Source organism: Cyphomyrmex costatus, unplaced genomic scaffold (genome assembly GCF_001594065.2).
Source record: "Cyphomyrmex costatus isolate MS0001 unplaced genomic scaffold, Ccosl1.0 scaffold666, whole genome shotgun sequence".
In the NCBI taxonomy this organism is placed as follows: domain Eukaryota; kingdom Metazoa; phylum Arthropoda; class Insecta; order Hymenoptera; family Formicidae; genus Cyphomyrmex; species Cyphomyrmex costatus.
The window spans coordinates 500,029-527,708 of NW_017280229.1; the positions used below are offsets into that span (position 1 = coordinate 500,029).

At 35.3% G+C, this 27,680-nt stretch overlaps 1 protein-coding gene across 1 annotated transcript in view; it reads right to left on the minus strand.

Moving 5' to 3' along the window:
- The window catches only part of LOC108780046 (dual specificity protein phosphatase 10), a 28,586-nt gene extending 2,986 nt beyond the window's left edge, over positions 1 to 25,600 (minus strand). The window contains exons 1-3 of the mRNA XM_018547624.1: positions 25,471 to 25,600; positions 20,602 to 21,501; positions 975 to 1,403 (exon numbers count right to left, since the gene is read on the minus strand). Of these exons, the coding sequence (XP_018403126.1) occupies positions 975 to 1,403; positions 20,602 to 21,501; positions 25,471 to 25,477 (1,336 nt within the window). The 5' untranslated portion in view covers positions 25,478 to 25,600. The remainder of the gene's footprint in view (positions 1 to 974; positions 1,404 to 20,601; positions 21,502 to 25,470) is intronic.
- Between the last annotated feature and the right edge of the window lie 2,080 nt (positions 25,601 to 27,680).

The window sequence follows — 27,680 nt, forward strand, 5'->3', positions numbered from 1 at the left end:
TTCCTCTCTTCTCTTCTCCACGATATGCGGTGCACGCGTAGAACAGCGCGTAAACGCACGAGAGAAGGAATCAACATCAAGGATAAAGGAAGAGAGAGAAAACAGCAGGGTCAAAGGGTGAAGGGGGAGATCTCTTACGTTTCACAAATGCGCGCGCGCGCGCGCATGACTCATGCCTTCATGAATGGAAGGTTCTTCTGGTCTCCTGCCGTTCGGGCGCTCTGGTTCAATGGTCCACCGGAAACGCCTGGTTACACCCTGTTTCCGTCCATGGGCCTACTACTGCTTGCCGCAAAATAACGGAATGAACGCAACGGAGAGAGCGACCGGAAGAAGGACGGCAGGAAGTGTGCCGTCTGTGTAATCGTGGAAATTGCGACGATCATCGCATGGATTCGCGATATCGTGAATCAAGGAATGGCGCGTCGACTTTGAATTAGTTAATGTTTTTAAATTGCGTTTCACATAGAAAGAAAATGTTCCTGAACAATTGGTAGAACGACAGTCACTTTCTCGACAACTTTCTTCGAATTCTTTCAAATTACAAAGTCTGTCGTTTTTAAGAAATCAAACAGAAATGACACTAATGTCAAATACCATCGTGATGCTTTGCAATTGAAGTATAAACACGTGAAAATAGTCTACGCATTCCTATAAAGTTACCACTATTGGTTTAAAAAGAAATAGCTTTCTCTGTAAAAATAGACGAAAAATGTTGATAGAATTGAAGAGAGACACTACGATATGTTCAATTCTCTCTAATGGAGCAAGATGTTTTCTAACAAAACATATAAAAATATCCTCAAAACATCTGTAAGACATCTTATGTCTCCTTTTTGAACATACTTGTTATTTGGGTATTTATTACGTTTCGGATTCTAAAAAAAGTAACAGTTTTTTCGTTTAAATTTAAACTCTTATTTAAATAAAAGAGAAAAACTTAAAACAATCGAAACAACAAATTTTACACTCACCGATAAATTCGAACGCTTCTTCGAAGTACTGCTTGAGGTTCTGATGGCCGGAGTCCGAGGCGGGTATCTGCCTGTACGTGATACCCCGCTCCTCGTGGTAGCCGGGCAATTGTGAGGTGACGTTCAGCACCCGGGTGGCGCCGAGAGCACGTAGTAGCTGCAGATCGGCGGCATCTCTGCCGTTACCGAGGTACAGAAACGGCAGCACGCGGGACGCCGGGTGGCTGTCGATATCAGCCGGCTGCGGCGTCGGCGGGCCGGAGATGCTCAGCACGGGACAACCCGGTCCAGGGCTCGTGCAGCCGCTCACCGTCGTCGTCGACGGATCTGCGGCTGCGGCGGCAGCAGCTGCAGCAGCGGCGGCGCCGTTTGGCAGAAGTGTATCCTCGCACAGCTCTCGGTGCCGCCTGTGAAACTCCCGGTGTCCACCTAAAATATTCGATAATTAATTAATAAAAGATATATCGTTTTATTATGTATATTATATAAATATGTTTGACCGTATTTTTAGTGACTCTTCATATATTCTTGTTGTTTATGTAATATATATAATAATACAATATATAATATACGTCGATATATATTTATGCTGATTCAAAATCTTAGTGCTTAAAATTTAGACTCATGATAAATGTGAGAGAAAATGAGACATCGATCGATATTTTTTAATTTTTGTTTAAGAAGGCTATTACTTAGTCTCGTAAGCAGCTCGTTTTTAAGAATATCTTTTTTATTTTGGTTCAATTGTTGAAGGATATTAAAATATTCCATGGGTACCTCTTGCGTTTTCAAAAGAACAGTTCCATTCCTAAATTCGCACAATACGAAAATTAATGCGAACGAAGTCAAACGTACTTGCTTTCGAAAGTATATATGGAACATATACAACGCTGGTCGTCGATAAACAATGAGTACATGGTCGGTCACGATTCTATATCTGTTACAAATACTAGGAGAAACGTCGAGAGCCAACTTATTGATTAACTCGGATATACACGTTCCGTATTCCTAAATAATTATAACACACTCGTGCGGTTCTCGCTATATATATTTGCAGATCTTATAAATCGTCTAGAGAATCATCATTCATAATCTTCAGAGTTTTACAAATATAGATGTTTTTTTCTTTTGGTAAAAAATATGAGAGAAAAAAAACAATATCAATTTTTCGCATCGTCAGCTTGACGTTATCTCGCGTTGGTATTTATTTGTATATCTGGAAAGGTGTATAATCTTAAACCACATATGGAAATCAAGATAAATATTTAATGAACGATCAATGAGATAAATTAATTAATTTATTTATTGGATTATAAAGACACATCTTAAGCGTCTCGTCTATATATCTAGAAAATCAGAAATCTTAAAAATCTTGATATTCATAATATTCGATTGTTATATTTAAAACTGTCTTAAGTATTGTTTTAAAATATCATGAGCCACTCAGAGGACTGTATTAGTATCTTAAGATATTACTTAAGACGATCTTAAAATAAGAACGGACTATGAAAATCCTTATAAATCTCAAAGAATCTAAAACTTCAGAAAGTCAGTCATTGCGCTAATTATAGAATCTTGAAAACCTGACATTCATTGTTTGAAATTCTAGAAATGTGAAGCATTTGGAAGAAGATCAAAAGATACAAGAAACGATTAAGACTCTAGAAATCTAAAAATACAAAGAGTCAAAATTTAATTATCTCGAGATCAAACGACCGAGATATTCGAGCAGAGTGCAAAGTCTCATATGGATATCTAACGGATTAGAAAAGCTATAAATTTCGCAGAGAGAGGACTCTCTGCAGTAAAGGCACTCCGCAATTAATAAATACGGAGAAAAGAAGAGTCTACGTCGCAATTGTTGCGTATATTACAATTAATAGTAGCGCAATTATCTTTCATTTCGTGGAAAGTCAATTCATAAAACGGTTTAGCTTACATCTTTTATATTTCAAGACGAGATCTTGGAAACTTGAAGAGACTCCGAAATGTATATATATATATATATATTTATATCAAGAGAATAAAAGATTCCAAAATGTATGTATATATTTATATAACAAAAGAAAAATCCGAAGTGCTAGACTTTTATGAATTATTCTCTACGGCTTACGTAAACGTCAATTGTAAAAGTCACAGAAGCAAGATCCAAGATGAATCTCAGAGGGTGATACATCTGAAGACTTCCAGTTTGTGACAGCGATACACAGATAAAAAGGAGGGAGTGAGATAACGCGATGGCGCGGAAAAAATGGGCGGAAAGGAAGAAACGACGGGCCAAGAATAAACGGCGGCGGATAAAAATAAAAAAACGCCGTGAACGCGAAAAGGAGAGAGAAGGCGAGGAAGAAATGTGGGCTAAAAGTGTCTTCCTCTCCTGACCTGCGGCTGCTAAGGCCTGGCTCAACGATGACTCACTCGTTAGCCCCTCTCGTCTCCCTTCCCCCCCACCAGTCGGTTGGCTCTCGCGGCCACCAACCCCAAACTGTCGTCGCCAATCATTATTCCAACGTTGGCAAAGCTCCTTTCCGATTTCAAATCCAGCTCGCGATACTATATGACTAATACTGTGCAAAATGGTCTGTGTTTTGAAACGATTTTCCGAAAGATTCCCAAAAATAGAAGAAAATTTCGTTGTTCCAATATTAGCAGAAATCCGATTTCATAATTTCCGCGCGACAAAGATTATTATTAAAAAAACGAATTATACTGATATATAACATATAAAACATCACTTTTAAAAAATAATTATTTAAAAGAACATATATGTAATTTCTATTCTGCAACTTCCATTGATCTAGTTTCCGTATATCTAGCTTTCACTGGTCTGTGAATTTTCATGCTACGACGCCATACATTATTGATACTACGCATTCTTTGTAATTTATGTGCAATAAATCGCAAATTTCATAAATTACTAATTAACTTTATTAAACAAAATCTAATTGCTAATATAAATATTTCGCGCGGCATAATAAATTAAACTTTATTTAATAAAATTAATATAAAATTCTTAAGCAATGAGATATTAAATGTTGGAAGCAAGAAGTCTGCAATTAAATATAAACTTTCAATTAAATTTTTAGTGATATATCTGAAACATTTATTGCGAGTAAGATGTGACATTTCATAAAAATAAAAAAGCAAGAACTTAACGACATATTGCTATAAAAAGAAGAAATTGGAGGATGAAGTTGAATCGAATATAAGAGATTAAACATTCAAAGCGATAAGTCGTATGATCGTCACGGAAAAGTCAAATGTGGGTTACTTTATTTAGGTCGGTATAGCGATCGAGACGGTGCCGGTGGTGCGATTTATACGATGATCGCGCAACGGTCGTCGCACCCGATGGAAATCCTGTTACTTAAACACAACGTTCTTAAGCAAGAATTTGAAACAGCGATTTCACACGCGGAAACGTTCTCGTTTACAGCTGTGGAATTCAAGTTTTTATTGATCCCAAGAATTTTTGCGATTATATTACGATCTTATCGAAAAAGGGAGAATGCCGAGAATACAACCGTGAAGAAATCCCAATGAAAGCAAGAGTAATCGAATATTTACGCGAGATACAAAGTAAGTAGGTACAAGAAAAATATCAGTTTCATAATTCTCTCAGATTAAGATTCTGCTAAAGTTAGCGAAGAAGTTTGGTTAATAATAAAGAGCCGCTAATTTTTTGTAGCTCGATGATCATCAACACCAAGTCAAAATTACAGACAAAAAAAACAGCAAAATTAATAAGAGAACGCAATTGATTTAATGTTGATAATTATTAAGCTGAATAATTAAAGGACAGTTTTTAAACGAAGTTAATTTTTTGCTAACTTTAGTAGAAGTATATAATCTGAGATTTGGAAACAATATTTTTTATCATTATTTTTTTTAATACAAAAAAGAAAAAATAATACAATATAAGACCTAGTTTTAAAAAACCATCTGAAATAATTTTAGCATGCTTTTTACGCAAAAATCAATATAAATAAATAACATAATTAATTTTTTGTATATGTAGAATAAACGAATGCAGCTTTTTGCGATTAATAACATTTATGACATAATTAGTTAATTAAGTATTGATTGAGAGATATTAATAAATATATTTTTATAAATTTTTTTTCTTTACAAATTGAAATATGCCAACTATATTCAGTAATTTGTAGTTTTAATCATACAGTTTAATTGGAAAAATCATCGTCAAAAATGATTAAGAATCAAAAACAAGTTGAAAGGAAGAACGATAAGCATTTGTATAAACATGTTTACAAAAAATTTCTTCAAGAATTTAAAATTTTACATACGTAAAAATAAAATCTTTTGAAACAACCTTAAAAGACAAGATCTATAATTTTTCAAGAATTATACATACGAAAGTATCAAAATTTAAATCTATTCAACCAAAATAGAAATTTTTAATTTTTTAGACGAATAATCCAAATTTTATCCACAAATTTTAGTGCTTAAAATTTACATGCAAGTTTCGCTATAAACATTACACAAAAAATAAAATATTTTTGCTAGTATACCTTACTTTGGAGATATCCTGTAAAGAATTTGCCAATTTAATTAACAGAAACATTATTTTATATATATTAGAAAAACTCTGACAAAATAATATCCACATTCCGCTGGACCAAGTATGACATCATCAAGACGATGATTCAGAAATACAAAGTCAAAATAGTAATCACTTAGTAATAACAATCAAAACAACAACTGAACTAACTGATGAAGAATGTAAATTAATATAATCATAAGTAAAAAAAAAATCGTCGCGTTTTGATCAATCAAAATTTAATTGATCAAACGGCACTTTTTTTTACCTAGTTAGATTGCATTCTTCGTCGTTGGTCCGGTTGTTTTATTAAATGATTAATAATCTCAAAGAGTTACAATTAGTATCGATGCATTTGAAATACTTTTATGTTTTTATTTATCACAAGTCCTCGAGGGACTTTCCCCGGGGCGCTATGATGTCATGCGCACACTTATGCGCGCGAACGGTATCTTATATTCATATTCAAAAAGGAAATCCATTGAAAAAAAAATAACAATGGTTCGTGACTAACGGGAATCAATCTAACTTACTCCAAGAATCGAGATTCTCGAGCGGCACCAGCCGGAGTACGAGGCAAGGTGCGTCCTTCCTGATCCTCATGTTTATTTAAAATTAATCCTGGATGCAGACTGTCCCGGCCGCCTGATCTCACCGCACCATTTGACACAGAACGTTCAACGAGACGGACAATCTTCAGTGCAAGGACACGCCAATCGCGTGGCGCAAGATATATATATAATTTTTTTTTTTCAACGCGCTCTCTACTTCGTATTTCCTCGAGTGCGAAGCACTTCTCGCGACGGTACCACGATTGGCGGGAGACTGCGAGCTGAACGGCACGAGAGAGTTTACATGAGGCCCCGTCCGCAGATGAGTCACCACGCGGCACGTCGATTGGACGGCCGTCGCCGTAGCCGCCGCTCCGTGACGTTGGTGAATCGTGGCCGATCGTTCTCGAACGTACGCGACGTGATGGCGAGTGTGTACGACGATTCTTTACGCGTGCCGTGCCGCGACGATGCGGCCAGTTGATTCTTTCATGCATCGATATACTGGGTGGTTCGTCAAACGCCGTGCCATACGGCGTTGCCTCTTGCCCGCATCTCGAAAAAAAGAGTGTAGCAATAACTGCTAAATATTGAATGAAATCATTTCAATCTAACGTTCGGTTGATGTAACCAAAAATAATTGTACTTTTTTCAATATTTTGTAATTATTATCGAACAGTTACTTATATTACCATGTTCGGTAATGATTATTAAATATTTAGAAAATTGTTTTCAGTTACATTAATCGAATAATGGATTGAAATTATTTCATTCAACATTTAGTAGCAAATTTTTTTTCCAGTATAACATGCTTTTAACTTTTGCGAAGACACTATTTTTATTAGAAAAAAATAATATTAATAGTTTGAAATTTTTTGTTCGTCGGAATTTATGTAGTACAGATCATTCTAGCAACATTGCGACGTTCCAGTAATATTGCAATAATATTGCAAACGTTGCAACAATGTTGATGCAAGCTTCTGTGCCGTACACGGAAAGAAGTATTGTATTTTGTTAAAATATCTAAAAATTTAGCTAGATCTGAAAATAATTTTGTTAGACCATCATAACAATTGTATAAGAGATTCAAAATGGTTGCTATAATATCAAAATTTTCGCAGCGTTTTATTATGCTTGAGTTTTCTATGTAATTACTTTGTGTGTGTATGTGTGTGTGTGATGGTTCAATAAAATTATTTTCCGATCTGTATGTGTAGCTGAATTTTTAGATACTTCAGTTAAAATTGTTCTTTCCGCGTATGGAAATAAAATTTCCAAACTTTCGAGATTCTTATTTTTTCTATTTCACACAAACGTCTCTTCTATTTATAGAAATGATTTAAATATCAAAGCTGCGACACATTGTCATCATCGGAATCAGATAATCGGATCCGTTCGGATTAAGCCTGCGGATTCAGACTCCAGGAACGAATGATCTAAAGGTCTAAACATCGAAAGATCTACACACATGGAAATTCCTTCGGTGCCAATGACTAACCGTTTGCTTAGAGCGAAACGTTTATTATGCTTCCGACGAAACGTCATCCTGTTCTTTCTTTTTATCGCAATTTCAAGGTCTTCCGCGAGACGCTAGATCACGATCGGTGATCAAGGATCCTTAGGATCGCGTCATTGCATACATGCGGGTGACGTCGTGCAATTCCAGAGCGGAATTTGTAAACCTTTCCGGCATGCACGTTTCATTCAAGTGACACACGGTATATATGCATTTAGAGTCTTGAATCCAAATTCGGAGTTCTCTCAGAAGGAGTGCGAAATCTTGACATTCTTCCCTAATTAAATGGTCGATTCTTATTTCTTTAATATCCAGAAAATTATCTTGTGTAACAACTGTACCAAATTTTGATTTTTTGAACCCAGATTCTGGGATGTCTTACAGAAAATTTACGAATCTTGATAGTCTTCCCTATTCAACGTTCGATTCTTATCTTTCTCAATATCAAAATAAATTGCAATTTGTTTGCTTATAAAAACTGCAGTTAATTTGTTTCTTGAAGGGATGTTTGCGCATTTTCAAATTTACAGATTTTCACAGCTTTTAAGAGAGAGAGAGAGAGAGAGAGAGAGAGAGAGAGATCTTTAAATCGTTTTTTTTTTTTAAACTTCAGGATAAAGTTTTAGGATTTTTCCCTTCTTGAGTTCTCAAGTTCACGGATCTTGGATTCTTAAATGTCTAGAGTAGTTTAACGAGAGCCGGAAAACGTGCAATCACCATATGATTTTATTACCGGGAAGTTTCGTCGCTTCTATCTTCCTTTTCCTCTCGGTAAATTATTTGCTAAGAATAAATTTCAAATATTGCAGTATGCACAGTTCTTCTACAGAAGAAATGTCTTGGATTTGCAAATTATTAAAATTAAATCTATTTCTGTATCTATAATAAAGATTTGTTAATAATCTTCAAAGACTTAATTTACTGCTATTCAATAAAAGAGAGAAAAGAAGATTTTACATAAATCTATATATTTAAGTAAGTAAATATTACTTTATAGTAAGTAAATATTTGTCGATTATTTAATAAATAAAATAGCTATCTATATCAATTAAGTAAATAGCTATAAATGATAGCTATCTATATCAATTTAATGAGTAAATAGTAAATTTATATTTAACAAAAAAAACTATAAGGTACAGTATTTTAAAAAAAATTAAAAACAGCGGCACATGACATATATTTTCTTGCTGAATTGCTTATATTCTAGAAAATTACTAGAATTTTGCACCACACAGAACGCATGATTTACTAGAATGCAGGTGATCAAGCAAGAAAACTGCATCATGGCTGGTGGCTTTAGAATCATTGATCTTGTTATAATTTTAAAAAGTCCAGTTTCTAAAAAAAACTTTAGATTCTGAACATTTAGATTTCAGTCTTATTATTAGATTAATAGTAAAATTATTTATATTTTAAATCAGACAACAAATGACGAAACAAATATAAATATCGTGATTTAGACAGTCCATCCAAGTGAGAGACTATAATCGAGAATTTCGTGAATTATTTTAGATGCGAGAAAGTGCAATGACAAAATTAACAGGCCCGACCCTCGCCAACTTATGCATTTGTTTTCACGACTATGCACTAAAATACGGCGAACGTGAAGCAAGTGCCAATTCATTATACACCAGGAATGACGTACAATTCATCCAAAGATAAGATCTGCGTAGTATCTACGCAGATACACAAGAGAAAAAAAGAGCGGGGACAAGATTACGATATATATCATGAATCACTGGTATTTAGTAAAAATTTTGTTTACAGTGTCCCGTTTACAATATGACGAACGTCTATATGTCTAGAATCAGACAGATTACAGATAAATGCCCAGTTCTTCGATTTCCCAGCTACTGTTTCATCGAGTCGCGCATTTTTCCATTGCAAATTATTATGTAATCGTATATCACTCGAAGATTTAATTAATGACTAAGCAAGTCGAATATTTTTTATGACGAACAACTCGGAAGAGACTCGCGGAAATTATTTAAGAGCGATTTGAATTTTTCTCTCTCTTCTATGCGCGGATTCTTATCAAGAGCGTTTAACATATTACGACGCAGTTTGCAATAAAAAAAACAAGTCGATATCGATGCAATAGATAGATGTAAGATGGATATATAATAGGTACATAAACATATCAATCGTATGCACGCGACAACGTAATAATATATTGTTATACGCATATCATAGGCGTAACAACAATAAAGTAACAGCTCGCGAGTGTCGCACGTCACGCGTACAAGGACGCGCCAAGACGTCCAGCACGCTGACGCGATCATAAACGCGTTTTTTTTTTTTGCAGCGCGGAGAAGGCACGTGCGTTCCTTTACGATCATCACGTGGAGAGGGCTAAACGTTTCTTCTCACAAGGATGAATTTTCAAAATGAAGTTCTTTCCCGCGTCCCGCCTGACTCCTTCCGATCGTTTTCAATCATACGTCATTCGATGACCAATGGAAGGACGCGTGTCGAACATATGCTCGTAAATGTCGTTGATATCGACGCCCGATGCGGTTGAGCATGACTCACTGTCGGAGCACTACGTGCGACCCTGAGTTACGGATTGTCGTATCGTCCGCATTCGATCAACACAGTCACTAACTATCTTTCGAACGCCATCAATTGTCACCCTTCGCTCATCGATGACACCACTGAATGCTATATAAAGCACGCTATTGTTAAGGATCTTCTTTCGTAATAATGAATTATGATGTCGGAAGCGCGCGCGAAAGATGGAAATGTAAATACAATGTAAAAAAAATGTAATTCCTCCTGCAGAAATGTTAATACGTATAGAATAAAGTATCCGCATACAAACCGACTTTGAAATGATCTATTTTAACTAACGTTACAAGGAAACGTTCAAAATAGAAAAATTACTTTTAAGCCCAGTCCATCGAGCCTTGCTTCTCTCATTTTCGAAAAACTCAATTTTATGAACTGCATTATATAATCATTACTGATAGAAATAAGCTTTGTATTAAATAAATATTGTATTATTACACACTCAAAGAAGAAACATTGTGATATCAATTATAAAAATAACAACTATACAAGTTTTATATATAAAATTAATGCACAGTTAGAATTAGTTGAATCTTGAATAAACTATTATATTTTACAGTTATTGTAACTATAAAATAATTTATTCAATCAAGCATATTAGTTTATTCAACTATGGGTGTTCGTTAATGACCGCAACAACACATAGATTTCTGAGATTTCTGAGAAGAAGATTCTAATACCAAAATGTCGATGGTATAATAATTTTTGAATTATATATGAGCATTTAAAGTTAATAAATCATACGATTTAAAGTTCGCGCGCTTAAGTGTAATTGGATTTTCCGTTGTATCACATCTGAATAAGCAAACTTATAGGCGGTATAATTCGGTAACTTCAAGTGCTTATAATTCTAAAGTTATTAAAACTTCAACATTTTGGTATTAGAATTTTTGTCTCAAAATGATCTCAAAAATCTATCTTTAAATGTTATTACGGTCTTTACTGAATATCCCATATATAATTTAAAACTATTATATTTTTCTTTGACACAATGAATGTATATAATATATAAGTATTTAGCTAATAAAAACTATTATCACGTATCTAATATCTACTGCATTTTTTTAATTCATAAATTTTATCGCAAACACGAGATGCTTGAGATTTTCCTTTTATCTTTACGCCTTTCTTAAGATCATCTTGGTTTTGCTTCCTTCTAGAATAACTGCATAGACAAAAGGAAATGCGAGTAACCTAAAGTATTCTGTGTATCTTATTCGAGAAGAATTCAGAAAGATATTTATTCAACAGAAACAAATAAAATTTCAATTTATCTGTTATAAAATGTTTGCACGCATAGAATCTTTCATAGGTCTCTTTTTATAGCAAAAATTAAATCTTAATTGTGTAATCTTAATCATATATCATTTAAAAATTATATATTCTCGGGTGTATAATTCCAGAATGTGTGTGTGTGTGTGTGTGTGTGTGTATATTATATATATTCTTAATAAAGCATTTTGATATTTCTTTAGATATTAGAAATTTCTTAGATTAGATTGTTAATAAGAAGACTCAATAAAGTTTTTAAAACTAATATATAAAGAAATAATAGGGCAATGAGCCAATAATCTCGTTAAAATGTTTTTAAATTATTCTAATATATTGCGAAGAATGTCATGTAACTTTGGCGTTTCGTTCCAGCTTCCACTACTGGACTCATCAGTAAGGCATTGTAGTGGAAGCTTTCTTAGATCAGATTCAAAATGTTAATTCTAAATTCTACATTTGTTAGATTCCACTGTCGTTAGATTTAATTTTCTCAGATTCTCGAAAATTCTAAAACCTTCAAAAGTCTGATCTACTCTTATTTGAACATTTGTATAATACATTCCTTCTTTAGTATTTTTAAATTAAAAAATTCTTAGTTTTCAAGGATAATCGATTCGAAAAAAGGATATTATTCGTCTTTTATTTTATCATCAGTAAAACCCATATTTATACGACGTATTTTTCCATGAATTTCCATAGTATGACGCAAGTAATATTGTCATTGGCGAATCGGACTAAGACCTAACCGGTGATTATTATGACTAATCATACGTGTTTACAATTAGTCGTTCGAATTCGGGAAGTACTGTACGCTTTCAAGAACTTTAACCACCGCAAAAAGACTGATGTCATCTAATTGCCAATTGTGGGCATTATGATAATAATATCGGAATGTATCCTCGTTCATGGCGCATGGATGACACTGTCATTAACACCTAATCGACTCCGCTATCTTCTCCTTTTGCAGCTTAATAAATAGACAAAGGAAGAAAGAGAGTCGCAGATAAATCGCGAGCAAGTCATGCCGATTGTAACTCAAGTCTAACGCCGGCACGAGACCTAAACGATAATTTTCCACGACTTCACGGACAATCTGGCTAATGGTGATATTGCTATAAGCGTAAAATCGGTCTGTCGGATGAGGGAGAAGGGTGCGTCGGAGGGTGAAATTCAACTTGGCAGAGATGGTACCCAAGACTCGCGCGTGGATTCGGCCGCGGGCCTTATTTTGGGCGTTTTGGGCTGACGGGTGTAATGCGGGGAGCGCTACACGCTGTCTCCGCTCCCGCCACGAATAACCCGCGGAATCATACCGACTGACTGACTCATCTGCATGAAACGTAGTAGGAAACCATAGCACGGCACAGCATGGCTCGTTCGCTCGCTTGCTCTCGTCCAGTCTCAAGGAAATTCCGACGAGTTCGAAGGACGTACGGTCGCTCGTTTTGTCTTGTCCGCGTGCTCGCGCTGATTCATCTCGCGCTAATAACCCCATGCGACCCTCATTTCTTTCTCTCTCCTTTTCTTCCCTTTCTTTCTTTCTCTTTCTGCGGCCATCCGTCTCCCTCCAGCCCTCTCTTGCATCCGATATTTTCAGAGGGAATCCGAGTCAATGACCGGATGTCTGAATGTGTTGTTCGCGATGGTCGATTAACACTTTGAGCCTGGGGATAGTGGTATCGATTGTAATACCATGGTGTAAGATACACATCTGCAGGTTACTACGGAGTTTGCTATGTTTCACTTCAGCGAAAATTCGACAGAGGACGAAATTGCACAAATTAAATACGAGTCTTGCAAAACATGTTTTATTAGCCTTATATCGTTTATCACGTTCGATCTATTTCATTATGTTAAAGAATACATTTTGTAAATTTATGATTTTTTTACTGTTATTATAAAGTACAAAAGCATAAGAGAAACGTAAGCAATGAAACTTAAGCAATAAGCAAACAGATTACTCACAGTCCGACATTCTCGAACAGGTAAGTCAGATCGAGGAAAATGATTGAGTAATTCGTTCATTGTTTACCACTTCAAGTTTTTCGTATATCATGTGATCTCTTTATTATTCTCTATGAATCATCAATTCATCGATCAATTATGTTAAATTTAATTATTAAATAATTTCACTTTTACAACTTACATTTTTTCTTTTATGCAACGGCTTTGAGTCTTTCGACTTTACATACTTATTTTCTGAATCTTAGATCTTAGAAAAAAATAACGTATAATATAATTTTATGCAGGTATGTATTTAAATAACTAAGAAAAAACTACAATAAATTTTAATTTACTTTTCTAAGTTTTAAAATTTGCGTTGCTATTAATATTTAGACTTTTTATTTATAATTTTTACGTCCTTGCAATTTTTTGTATCCTTGTAAAATGTACATTCCGTGTCGCAATTTATAAGAATTTTACTTTTCTATACGTAATAACCAGCAGATCACATGAAACATAAACCAGTGTACTGCGTTGTAACATGCGTCGTATCATTAACTGCCAATGCACTGTTTACATTTCTCAGGGAAGAACATTACAGATACACAGTAGCGGATCAAGTGATAATCCTATAACTCTATTTCAGCCGCCATTCATTTGTTGTGTATAAATATTAAATAATTCAATCTGAACGAGAAAAAATTGAACGTGTTGACTAAAATTTCTTTTTGTACAAGATTTTGCTTTAAAAAAAATTATTATTAGGTCAATCGAAAAGTTCCGTCTATCTAGCGGCGGGTAACTATAGCTGGAACTGTCAATAACTCTAATGTCTAAATCAAGCTTAATTTTTTAGTTTCACCATCTGTCATTAAAATTCAGTATATAAAAGTATACGTTTGCATCAATAACATTGTTTCTTGCTGCATTAAAAATGTCGAAATTTGAACCAAATAAGCGTCCTTTGCGTGAATCTTTTGCTTCAAATGGAAGAAAACTGCAGCTGAAGCTCATCGAATGCTTGTAGAAGTTTATGGTGATAGTGCTCCTTCCGATAAAACATGCTGATTTCGACGCTTTCAAAATGGTAATTTTGATGTGGAGGACAAAGAGCGTTCTAAATGGCCAAGAGCATTTGAAGACGAAGAATTACAGGCATTGGTGGATGAAGACCCATGTCAAACGCAAAAATAACTTGCAGAAGCATTAAATTGTGCTCAATCTGTTATTTCCGATCGTTTAAAAGCCTCAGGAAAGGTCTACGAGGAAGGAAAGTGGATCCCATATGAACTGAAGCCAAGAGCCATTGAAAGGCGAAAAACCACCTGCGAAATTTTGTTTGCTAGGCAACAAAGGGATTTTTGCATCGAATTGTGACTGGCGATAAAAAGTGGATCTATTTCGATAATCCCAAACACCAAAAGAACTATTTGCGATCTAGGCTAACCATCGACATCGACCAAAACACAATATTCGTAGGAAGAAGGCCATGCTCTGTATTTGGTGAGACCAGAAGGGAGTAATGTACCATGAGCTGTTGAAATCTGGTGAAACAGTCACAGGAGATCTCTACTGAGAACAAATAATCCGTTTGAGCCAAGCATTGCGTGAAAAACGACAAGAATATAAAACAAGACAGCATAAAATGATTTTGCTTCATGACAACGCTCGATCTCACGTCACTAAGGCTTTTAAGGAAACGTTGGAAGCACTTCGCTGGGAAGTGCTACCCCATGCGGCTTATTCACTAGACTATGCCCCTTTCGACTACCACTTGTTTCGGTCGATGGCACATGCACTTGCTGAGAAACGCTTCAATTCTTATGAAGATGTCGAAAAATGGGTCTCTAACTGAATAGCCTCCAAGGATGAGTCATTTTTTCGCCGCGGAATTCGCTTGCTGCCCGAACGATGGAAAAAAGTCATTGCTAACGATGGACAATATTTTGATTGATGCAAAAAAACGGACGAAACTTTTAGATTGACCTAATAAAACATGAAAGAGTTACACTAGCAGTAAAACATTACTTTGAATCAGTGAAGATGTTCCTTATAAATAGATTTTTGGATGCTGAAAACAATACCACAAGCCAAATTTTATCAATACATCAGGTTTTTTCTCTCTCTAAGTTAGTACAGATTATAAAATTTTTTCGTATATACAGTATCCGGAATTTAAACTTGCGTCCTGTCAGTTACGAGTCGCTTTTATATGAAGCTATACATAACATGAAATGATGAAGTCATATACACATACTTATAATTTCTAGTTTGTGACTACTGGTACACATACTAGAAATTATAAATATATATGACTTTATCGTCATATATATAGCCGGATTTTAAGAAAATCCTGTATATAAATTCTTCATAATATGGTTAAAAAATATTGAACTTTAAAAAATGCATTTGATAAGGGATGAACAATACCTACATTCATTATTTCTGATCAGAATTTTAAAATAACGTTTGAGATTATTTTTTTTTATAAAAGAAGACAAATATCTCGAAAAAGTCGTTTGTGGTACAACTTGGATTACTTCGGAAACCCGACATATTGGTAAAATTTGACTTATGGCATCATTTTCAATATCTAAAAATCCATAAAAAACACTTTGTCTAGTTAAAGAAATTTTTAAAAAGCACATTTTTTTTTAAATTATAGTGTTTACTTTGTAATGTCATTTATAAATTAAGTTTAAATTTCAATTTAACTTGCGATCTAAAATCTAAATTCAATATATTTTAACAACCACGGTATGAAACAAAAAGAAAGTTTACACTCGACACCGATAAAATAGTTGTCGAAACAAATTTATTAATCTATAACACGCGATGTCGTGACAGCAATATAAGCTTAAAATAAAAATAAAGTGACATTACCACTCCTTGCATGTTCAAATTCAATTCCCTTAAACATAAAGTATCAAGATAGAGAAAAATTCTCCACGTTTTTTACGTTACCGTTTTATATAGAATCATTCCAGCACGCTTGTGAAAATCCTCTTTAGCTTATATCATCGAAACCTCATATATTTACGTCGATACCATAGAAATAAGTTCTCGAGTGATTATGAGACACGGCTAGAGTCATCGGACACCCCATATTTTTAGATCCTTCATCACGATCCTAGTAGTACTTGAATCACGCCGATACGACACAAAGGGACCTGAAGGGTGATGGGGTGAGGAGGGAGCTTGAAGCGATTGTGAGCTGGACGCGCGTTAGTCATTGATACATTTTAAAGCGAGCTGTGTATCGGATGACTCATATGTAATAATCGTCATCGACAGCTGATCCAGATGCGTTGTACGTTGTTCTGAGGCACACGCTCCCCCTCGATTAGACCACCTTCTCGTCGCACCCTTAAACGGAAGGGGGATGAAAAAGCGGTACAATGGAAAAAATACAGCAACCCCCGGCTTCAGAGAGCGATGACTAATTCATTAAGCTTTGAATTCAGCTTCATTTATTAACTCTAAACACTCCAAAACGTTTGCCCATATATTAAAATATGTATTTAAATGTTTTTTGAGATTATTATGTAATTTACATAAATTTATTATTGCTCTTATTATCTATATATAGATAATAAGAGCAATAATAAATCTATATGTAATCTCATAATTACTTTTAATATAATTGTTACAATATCAAATTTATTAAATTAATTTATTATATGTTCATTATATATTATAAAAGTTTAAATTTTATGTATATTATAATTTCTTCTGATTATTATTAATTATTATTAGATTGTTAATCAATATGGATTCGCATATCATTAAAAAAATATTTCTGTGTATGATCTTTTTATTATCTTCTATCCACATTCTCTTTTCTGTAACTTTGTAAATAGAATCGTATAACTTTAAAACTCTTCGTCTTAAAATACAAGTTATACTACGTAGTTCAGAAGTTGAAACAACTAGAACTAGAAAGATATAACCGTGAAATAATTGAAATGTCGGCTAGACTGACACTGCAGTAGTGATACATTTGCTGCAACTGTGTTTTATGCATACATATTTTAATAAAAAATGGCACAACATGTACATTTTACTATTTTTGAATAGTTAAAACGAATAGCTTTTAGCGATCGAATTCTTGTAATAAACTATTAGAAAGTGCTCGAATACAAAATACAATATTCCAAGATATGCGCGATCTTACAAACGGACGCAATCGTTCCGCTTCGTTCCTTTTAAGTCTTTATTCAAGCAATTTTTTAGCCTCTTTCCCGAGCGAAAGTCGAGTCGCAGCACGATGGAGGAGGTACGGAAGAGCGGACGCACCTGAAAGGGTTAAGGTCGTGGCGATAGGAAAATCTCGTAGCCAGTACAACTGACTCACATCTAAATATCTCGCAAGAGAACGAGAGACGCAACGGCGACAACGCAGGGGATACGTTATGCAATCGTGATTTTGACATATGGCTGTTCGTGCGCTTAGCCAGCGTAAACATGCCGTAGGGTCGATATACACGGTGACTCATGCCTTCAACGTCGCAGTCAGTTGTCGTCGTCGTCGTCGTAGTTGTCTGAGAAAAATGCGATCGGGACCGACCGGGAGACCAGACGCGCACATTAGCCTCGCCAAAATGAGCCACACGATGCTTTGGTCTCCTATATAGGCGGCCGCGAATCGTTACTAATTATGTAATAACCAGACACGAGTGACAAGAGTGACGTCTATAGATGTGCTCGTTGCTGAATAACGAAGAAAGAAATGTCTGTGAGAATAATAAAAAAAAATAAAATTGTCCATTATATTATTATTTTTTTTCCTTTTTTTTCCTGTCTTCAAATTTTATTATTATCGTGCCTTTAATTGGTTTGATAACTTTTATATTAAAATAATTTTGCGATTCTAATGGATTTCAGGAGGCGACAATTTAAAAAAAATGATGTAAAAATATAGATTTAAAATCTCTGTCTTTATAGCGTTAGATTCTTACGTGTTGATCCTTTATTTTGAGCATTGTGACGTGCTGTATATTTATATCCTTCAACTTTGGAAATTTTATCGCTGGAGCGTTGACGATACCGTTATCGCGAAGCCTATACGTTACGTCGCAGAAAATCACGTGGCCATATCTAGCGATGAGTATATACGTTAAATGTGGACTTAATATTTAATTCGACACGATTAGCGTGTAAACTCTGGACAAATCTGCCATAATGCTCCGCTATAATTCATCTCCCCCTGCGCGGCTTCGCGAAAATACGGCGAAAGCGCAGATCGCGGCGCGCAAAATCTGTCCGACTATTCGCGGCGTCATCTCCGACGTGAGTCACTCCTATGAATAGATCCCCACCTTTCGCCTTCGTACGCGCCGACGATGCGAGCACACGATGTCGTCGTCGTCGTCGTCGTCGTAGCCACGCGATCCATTCGAACGGATCTCTCCATCCGCGTTCTCTTCCTTCGAGGCCCTCTGAATCTTCAGTCCCCATTATCTCGCGACAAATTCCATTCACGTGGAAAATGATCAACGAGAACATGATTCACCACCCTCAGCAATCTTCCTAATTTTCACATTCGCGTAGCATAACATTTAGGTCTAGGAGTCTATTGTATAATAGATGAAGGTTGTATTTATCGTTGTCCGCTCGAATCTATCTAAATGTTATTTACGTGACAACGCAACTTTAAATGTCAATTGAGATTTTCCGTACAGAGACAACGTTTCCTTCGCTTTTCAATGGAATATGTTCTATTTAAGTCTAGTATTTTGCATGTAAATGGCCACTTGGATCTTTAAATTATGTTAAGACTATCTACGTCATTCTTAAATTCTCACGAACAGTTTTTACGTCAGAAGGACGCGCGCATCTAAAATAAAATTATGCCAATGCTGATTTATGAAAAAGAAGTGAAGTGGAAAATATGAAGCAGATAAAGGACAACCGGAGAGAAAAAGAAATGTAAAATAATATTAAATCACGATTATTTTCCTTCAGTAAATATCAGAGACTAAAAAAATTATCTTGCAAAAACACACAAGACGCGCGGTTATAAAAAAGTAAATTTAACCTTTCCGATACTGAATGTTGCTTTTTTAAACGGATTATTTTTGGCCATTCGTCTTCTTTCGTTTCAGCTTGAACAGCTCTTCGTAATAAAGCAAGATTTATGAAGAAAAAGAAGATTAATGATAAAAACGTGAAATTGACGGGAACTACAGAAGACACTTCTGAGAAATTTGATTTAATAATATTATATCACAAAAAAACGAAAAAGTGAAAGACTAGAGAGAGTTAATAGTATACAATATATAAATGCAAAAATGGTAGCGGAGAATGATCGACGTAAAAGTTTCGACGCGCGATTGGCGGCCGGCAGAAATATCGCGCTCGCATCATCGTTATTTCCGAAAACCAGAGACTCGACTCCCACGTCGAGGACCGGATAGACGACAAACAGTATGCTGTTTCGCGGCCGCTTCTCGCTTTTGTAAACAAATATCGCGTTATAAGAAAAAAAAGATGAAGGACAGGCCAGTGAAGATTGATTATCGGTAGTGGTTTGCGTGTAAAAAACATTGTGATAATTTGTCATAACTTTGTAAACCTCATTCTGATCAAAGAATCATTGTATCGCTAAATTTCAGGACTTTTAGATTATATTTCTCAATTATTTGTGTTAATATCCCTTTTAATAAATGCGGTTTACCAATTCAATTTATCGTATTATCTTATATATTAACAGATTTGAATCGTAAAACTTTTTAGCTCTGTGTATCATCGAACAATAATACGCGATATCTATTACTGTGTATCTTTAAAATAATACGTAATATCTACTGAAAAATTTGTCTAAGATGTATTGCTAATACGTGTGGGTCATCCATGCGTAGGATATCTTTGGATACCATTATCTTGCCACTATCAGTTGTACTATATTTGATAGCACAAGAATCATACTTAGCTAACAAATTAAATTACAGCCAATGTAATAGCAGTTGTATATAGAAATAACTAGTTTTCCATTCAAATATTCAGTTTCATTTTGTAATTTGCTTTCGGACAAGATAACATAAGTTTAAATAAATATGTATATTCGGTTTCTTTTTTAATTAAAACTTTTGTTCTTCAATGGAGGAATTCGGTGCAAAAAAATAATCGAGATTATTTGAGCACATCTCCATTTGTATAAATTTATAAATCAACATATTGATCAAAGATGTAAAAAGAAAAACATTAAAAAGTGCTCACCGATTAGCACAGCCGGCTCTCGATCGTCGTCCACGAGTGCAGCAAGTACCAGGAATAATGGATTCTGAGCGGTTAGATGCTCCAAGTTGTCGGTACCTTCGTCGTACACTATGACTTCCTTGAACTGTCTTTTCCTAAGCAGCTCTTTGCCCTCGCGAGCGGATGCGAGATCGGCGAGGGTGGCCTTCCCCAGCTGGAGTCTGCGTCGGTTGAAGCGATCCGAACAGGTGACGTTAATGGCACCGCGTACATGATTGACATTGTACAATGTAAACGGTCTGCAATCCAGAATCACTGGTGGAACGGCGGAGGATCGCTCAAGATGCACAAGACGTTGAGCAAGGTCGCCCGCGGTGATGACGCGAGTCTTGCTTAGCACTAATTGGCGATGAAGGCCGTTCTCGGAGCAGGGGCTGGTAGGCAGGCTGGCAGTCTCCAGTTTGCAACGCTTCGTAGTCACCGATAGATGCTGATGATGGTGAAAATGGTGGTGATGATGATGGTGATGGTAATGGAGATGATGGAAGCCACGACGGTGAACGTCGTCGTCTTCGTCGCCGTTCACCTCCTCGCTGATCACGATCGAGGGCGGTTCGGTGGGATTGTTGTTACTGTTGTTAACGATCGACGAAGTGGTCGGTGATGCTGGGAAGGCGCAGGGACTCGGTCCTGGCTCGCTCAGGCTGCGGTTCAGCACAAGCTTTAGATTGGCCCGAGGCCGGCCAGCCGATACTGGCTCGCAGCATAGCAAGGTAGACATCGAGGAGGACGATGGAATTCGGTCTTGAGGCCGATGGTCGTGCTGATTGTGTCCGCAGTGATGTTGGTGGTGATGGTGGTGGTGATTGTTGGAGCTCACGTCGATAGTGCTTACGTCGTGGCACGGTCCTGCGGTCGGCGCTGAAACGTTAACGATCGAGATATATCAGCAGTTTTTTTCACTCTTTTCTCCTTACGTCAGTTGATACAATAGACGCTCCATTCGCGCATTCCTTATTCGCGTATTTCTTGCGGATCGCCATTGGTTTCCACAAATTCGTATGTTCGCAAATATTAAAATAAATGTTAAGAAATAAAAATTATCTTTAATTATTAATTAGTTCTAAAAATAGGGTAATTTTTATGTAACAGCAAAATAAATATATATAAACAAACAATATTTTTACTTCTCTTCGTTATGATAAGTTAACCGGACCCTGTATGGCCTACCTAAGCTTTGTGATTTTATTCTAAATTTTACTAAATCCAAAATTAAAAACTGATACAAGATCAGATTCAACAGAGTTTAGCAAATAAGTTATAATCAATAATCTAAAATAACAAAAGTATACAAAAAAAATCGTTATATTCAGAGCTATACATATATAGTAATATAAATTATAAAAATTAATAATCATCTTTAAGTATAATTATAGAAAGCAACTAACTTACCTACAAAATATTACGTTACAACGTTTTGCATTTTGCTTTACTAATAATAGAATAAACAAATTGAGCAATAAACTGATACAATCAAGTCAAACGAACAGTCTTACTAAATTAACTTAAATTTACTGTAATTATCGACAAACAGCGAGTAGATTATAGTGCTAAGCTATATAAGGTCCAGTTATCTTATTTATTTTTATTAAAATTAATATTATCACGCTTTCATTTTCTATATTTGCAATTTATAGTTCACAATAATTTTGTAAAATTTCTAATGCTTTCTCAGGCTTTCTTGAATTATGTAAATTATAGATTAGAATTCAAAAAGTTCTGTTTTTTTTTTTACAACATGCTAAAAGTTAGTAATCTTATCTCTTGGCTGCAAATACTTAAAACTACGGAGGATAGTAATTGAATAAAATTAATAAATAAGTGTAAAGTTCAGTACGCCTCAGAATTAAAGTCTTCTAATTTCTCTATGCACAATATTTAAATAATTCGAAAATAGCTCCATACTCATATTTCAAGTATAGATTGCCATGTCTTCAAATTCTCGTATCCTTGCGTTCTTTTAGTCGGTTACAATTCTAATTTGGCAGTTGGATGTCGACCAATGTCCCAAGAGTTACGAAAGATCTGTTGTAAGCGACGATGTACTAACTTAGAAATTACGTGATACACCCGGGATTCGCTAGCATGCGATTTGTTTGTTTTTATAAATAACGCCGCGTACTTTACCCGCGTGTCGTTTCGTCTTAAATTCCTAGATCCTTGGACTTAGTCATTTACTAATTTTTGCTTTGATATCTTTTTTATAACTTCTTAAAATCCATATATCGAAAATAATCATATAAACTTACGAAAAGCACTTCCATTATACGCAAGTTGCTACGTCATTTGGATTTAAAAAGGAATTCTAATATCTGAATTCAATCTTTAAATTTCGAAAACATCAGATTATGATTCAATGATGAGATTTGTACTTTTGTTTACACGTTCATGTGATGTTTACTTCTCAATAAAATCGGATTTGTTCGTTAAATTCTAAAATATTAATAGAATTAGATCGAATCAAATGATACCTTGGTCAGAATCAACGGCCGATTAAACGGGAAACTATCGGTTACTCTTTCCCTCTCTCTTCCTCTCTCTCTTTCTCTCGCTCTCTCTCTCTCTCTCTCTCTCGCGACCACTCTCCCACTTCTCTTCCGCCATCGAAGTTTCTCTTCGGTCCCGAGAAGTCTTCGAGTTCGTTCTTTTGTATGAGTAAACGCTGTGGAATTCGACGCTTCGAGCAGCAAGTGGGACCCCGCGACTAGCGATGGGCCTGATACCTTCGCAGTACCTATCGATATCTTTCGCAAACGCGGTCGTACAAAGAGGTATTATCAAACGATCCGAGAAAATCGTTGAAGAGATACGTTTACTCACGAAACATCATTGACGGATATTTTAATTTGCACAAAATCAACATATAGAAACTTTCTAAGAAAAAAGTCTTTGAATATTGCAATTACTTTTTACAGACGTACATAAAGCGTACATAAAATTATTCAATAATAATAAAAATGAGAATACGAAATATATTTCGCTTCCTATAGTTTTAGCAAAAAAATTTCAATAGAGATTTAACTGAAGCGTGTTATTCATAAATAATTTAAAAAATTACAAATTAAAAGCTTTAAAATCCGAAAATAAATTATTTCATTTCCAAATAACTTCAATAAGAGAAAAATTAATTAAAAACTCAGTATATATTTTTTTGTTTATTTGAATGGTTTGTAACAATTTTTATTACATTAAGTATATACGCGGTATAATTTTCGTTATTACACGTTATAAGTTATAAACCATCTAAAAAATATTCGTGTTATTTATTAACGAAAAAAGTTTTTAAATTTTCTCGTTAATTTACTATTGATTTTTCTTCAATGAAAATTAAAAGATTAAGCTTTATATAAACAAGCTTTATAATCGTAACTTTACTATCCGCGATATACTACAAATCGCAAAGTATAATGAACGCGCTTACGCTAAGGGAAAGTCCGCCTCGCATTTTTTAAAGAGTTCGTCATTGAGAACTAACACGATATTCATGGAACGAGTTACGACGTAAATAAAGTAATTTATTTAGTCATACTGACTAAAATAAAAAGATAAAGAGATATTTGTTTGAAACTATCGCTACTCGCAACCTGACCGGAGCATTCAGCCTGCGGACAGGTGTAACACCGACACCTGCCATCGTACGGAACACGTCGCTCTGCATTCTCCCATTCACTTGAAAAAAACATGATAGTTTCTCCGGATTAATCTGGAATCTTTTATATATTCATCTCATTATTTCATCTTCAAGAATAATCGTAATATTTGCCGAATATTTTGGATTGCAGATATGGTAAGTTATATACTTGTACAAAGAGGATTTTTAAATGCATAAACTAAAAAAAGTTTAAGAATGCATGAATTTAAAAGTTTGCAAATTCAGAATTAAAACATAATCCAATATTTGAGAACACAGAACACTCTAACATCTATCTCGACTGCCACAACTGGATATAAACACTCGTCACTTAAAAAATTCAGTAATTTAAAAATACGTCTAAAATTCTAATTCTAATTTACATTTTAATTTAAACAATAGTAGACCATAAGCAGATCGGTTAGATTTCTCATTTACATCATCACTATTATAATCCTGATCTACATTCGGTAACAATTAACTAACACAACTAATTAAAATATCCGGTTCATTTGCAAACAATTAAAAATACAATTATTCTAGTTATATATTTTTTATGCTTAACATAAAATGTAAATTTTTATTATCTAAAATTTTCTAGCATTTCAAATAACTTATTTTAATTAGATACCAAAGGACTTTAGAAGCAGCAAAATTCAAATAGCACAGATAACGATTGCAGTTAAATTTACAAAAAGAAACAGAATTTTTTAAAAACAATTTCTATAAAATTGCCTCTTACTGAAAGTGTAAAAGTTCAGGAAAACTATTTGTACAAAACTCATAAACACGTATCGGAATCAAATATTACGAATTTAAAAAGTCCTACGAAAAGTTCAAGATCCAAAGATATAAAAGCTTAAGAATAGTGAAAAAATGAATTTTCCCCTTTCGTATTAAAAAAACATCTATGTAACACGAGCAATTTATAGAGACTCATGGAAAATATCCGAAGATACAGCTCAATTAAACGCCCACGTAGAAATAGAACAATCTAAAGCTCGAGGCATCCCAAGTGTTTTAATTCCCGACTTACACCATCAAAGGCGTTATAAATCAAAAGATATACAAACGCATTTCAATTGCAAAACAGCAATATACAAATCCAGGAAATGCAAGAAACACACGCATCCCAATCGAAAACCTACGTCATGTAGGCGCTAGGTGATTGGAAAACTCGAAGAATCACGATTACACACCTTGCATCTACATATCCAGAAACCGAGAAGTCCGGTCCGATGGCTAGAAATCCAGCGACAGTGCTCCAAGCAGTAGTTCTAGTTCTCGGTCTACACGTTCCGGAAGAGACCCGTGGAATATTACATTCGAAAGAACAGCCCCCCGGTTACGCACTCCCGACACGATACCATCCGCGAGTGTGCGATCTTATCGAGGATTAAGGAACCGGGAGAGAAGAGGGAGGATAAGGAAGGGTGAAACGTGGTGAGACAAACCGTCGGACTGACGTCACGGGTCTCAAGAGAGCGCGATCACGCGGACCCGGGGGGCCCCGCGATGCTCACGTCGGGCCAGCATGTTCCCTGCGGGAACGGCAATGCGCGAGGTGTACGGTACACGGGAGATCTACAGCCGCGGGAGAGCGATCAATGCGGGATCCCCTGCCAACGGCCGGCGAGTGAAGACTGAGGAGAAGCCTGGCTCGCCGCTAAAACGCGGCGACGACGGCAACGACGACGACGAGTTCGCCGGCGACGAGGAGAGCGGAGAACATTCGAGGAGAGTGGAGAACGCTGCCGGCGCGGCGGAGGACGGGGGTCACCGCCGGAGCTCTGCGCAGGAGCGTAATTTAACCCCTCATACCAAACGCACATCGCAATACGTGTTTTTAACCTTTGGAGCGCTAGTTTTTTTTCCCGGAGAAAAAAAACAATATTATAAATACGATATTTCGTAAAAAGGTAATTGCGATCCTATATCTGTATCCTTTCGTTGACTGTATTATACGACACCGCGTCTGTTTCGAAATTTCCGCGAGAAGAAAGCTCGTAAAAAAATTCCGTTTTTGTTCAACGAGAAAGATCGTTTATGTATAATATTTACAGAAGAAGTACGATTTGTTATACAAAAAAAATTCATAATATTCTATTTATTAAAAATAATATACTTTGAAACATTTTTCTGAATTATTATTTTAAATACGAGGTTAAACTACTATTCGTCATTTTATATATTTGTTCTCTTATTCTATTTTCTCTATTGAAAGTATGAGAAACAGTACTGCGTGATTTCCCCTTCAGGGAAGAAACTTTTTTAAAAACTTTTGATGGAAAATACCTGTTTTGACAGAATTTTGCTATTATAAGTTGGTATATCCATGAAAACTAAAAATCACATTTGTAATAAAGTTTTCAATCGATTCCTCCACTTAAACCCGTAGTGAATAAAACTCTGATTGAGTAAGATAATTAAAAATTTGTTAAGTTATTCAGAAAACGAAAAAAATTTATATTAATATATTATTTGTATATTCGAGTAATATACTCGTAAAAAATATAAAGTACAAAATTTAATTTTAATTTAAGTTTCATTTCACAATTTAAATCATCTTTCTATTTCACCTTTAATTTCAGATTTGATTCATATTCTAAAAAAAATTTGCGTATAAATTTTAAATTTAAAATCAATTTTCTGTGTTAAGATCTTAATTAGAAAATCTATTAGCAATGATTAAAAAAACTGTACTGGAACTTTTATTTTTGTTATATTTCCATTTCATTTGTATTTCAATTTAATATTATCGTTAATTTTCGATATGACCTTCACATATCTTAATATAGTTCACAATTGACTCTTAGATTCTCGTATCTGTAACATCCTTATTACGTCCTGTGAATGCAGGATCCTCGTAAATTTTCGAGTTTCAAGCTTCTCGTAAATGTGTCACGTAATCCGTAAAGTAAAAGTCTCTCGTATCTTAGAACTGCTCAATCCAGATTCTTCCGACTCATATAATATACACTCGTATATGCAATATTGACTATCGGCAATAACGAAAAAAAAAAAAAAAAAGGAAGTTCTGCGCCATCGTGCGTGCAACGCGCAACGCGCGCGCGATGACTCATCCGTTGACGGCGCAAGCACACGCGCTTTACGTGTGTATGCACACGCACGTATTGTATACACTTGTATGTACGTTCACGACCGGTGTCTCGAGATATACATTACGCCACAGCGACACTGCCGTACCGAGAAAAGAGTTGCTGGCGCACGCTCGATCGATGTCAGTCTCGGTATTTTGAATATTAATAGTATCACTAAGATCGCGCGTGAGAACTATAGCAATGGAGCGTAAAGAGACTTCCATGATCGATAATACAATATTAATCGCCAACGTCTTAAATATTAATACCGAATAGTCTCACAGGGTTCTTCATCGCGTCAGCATCTT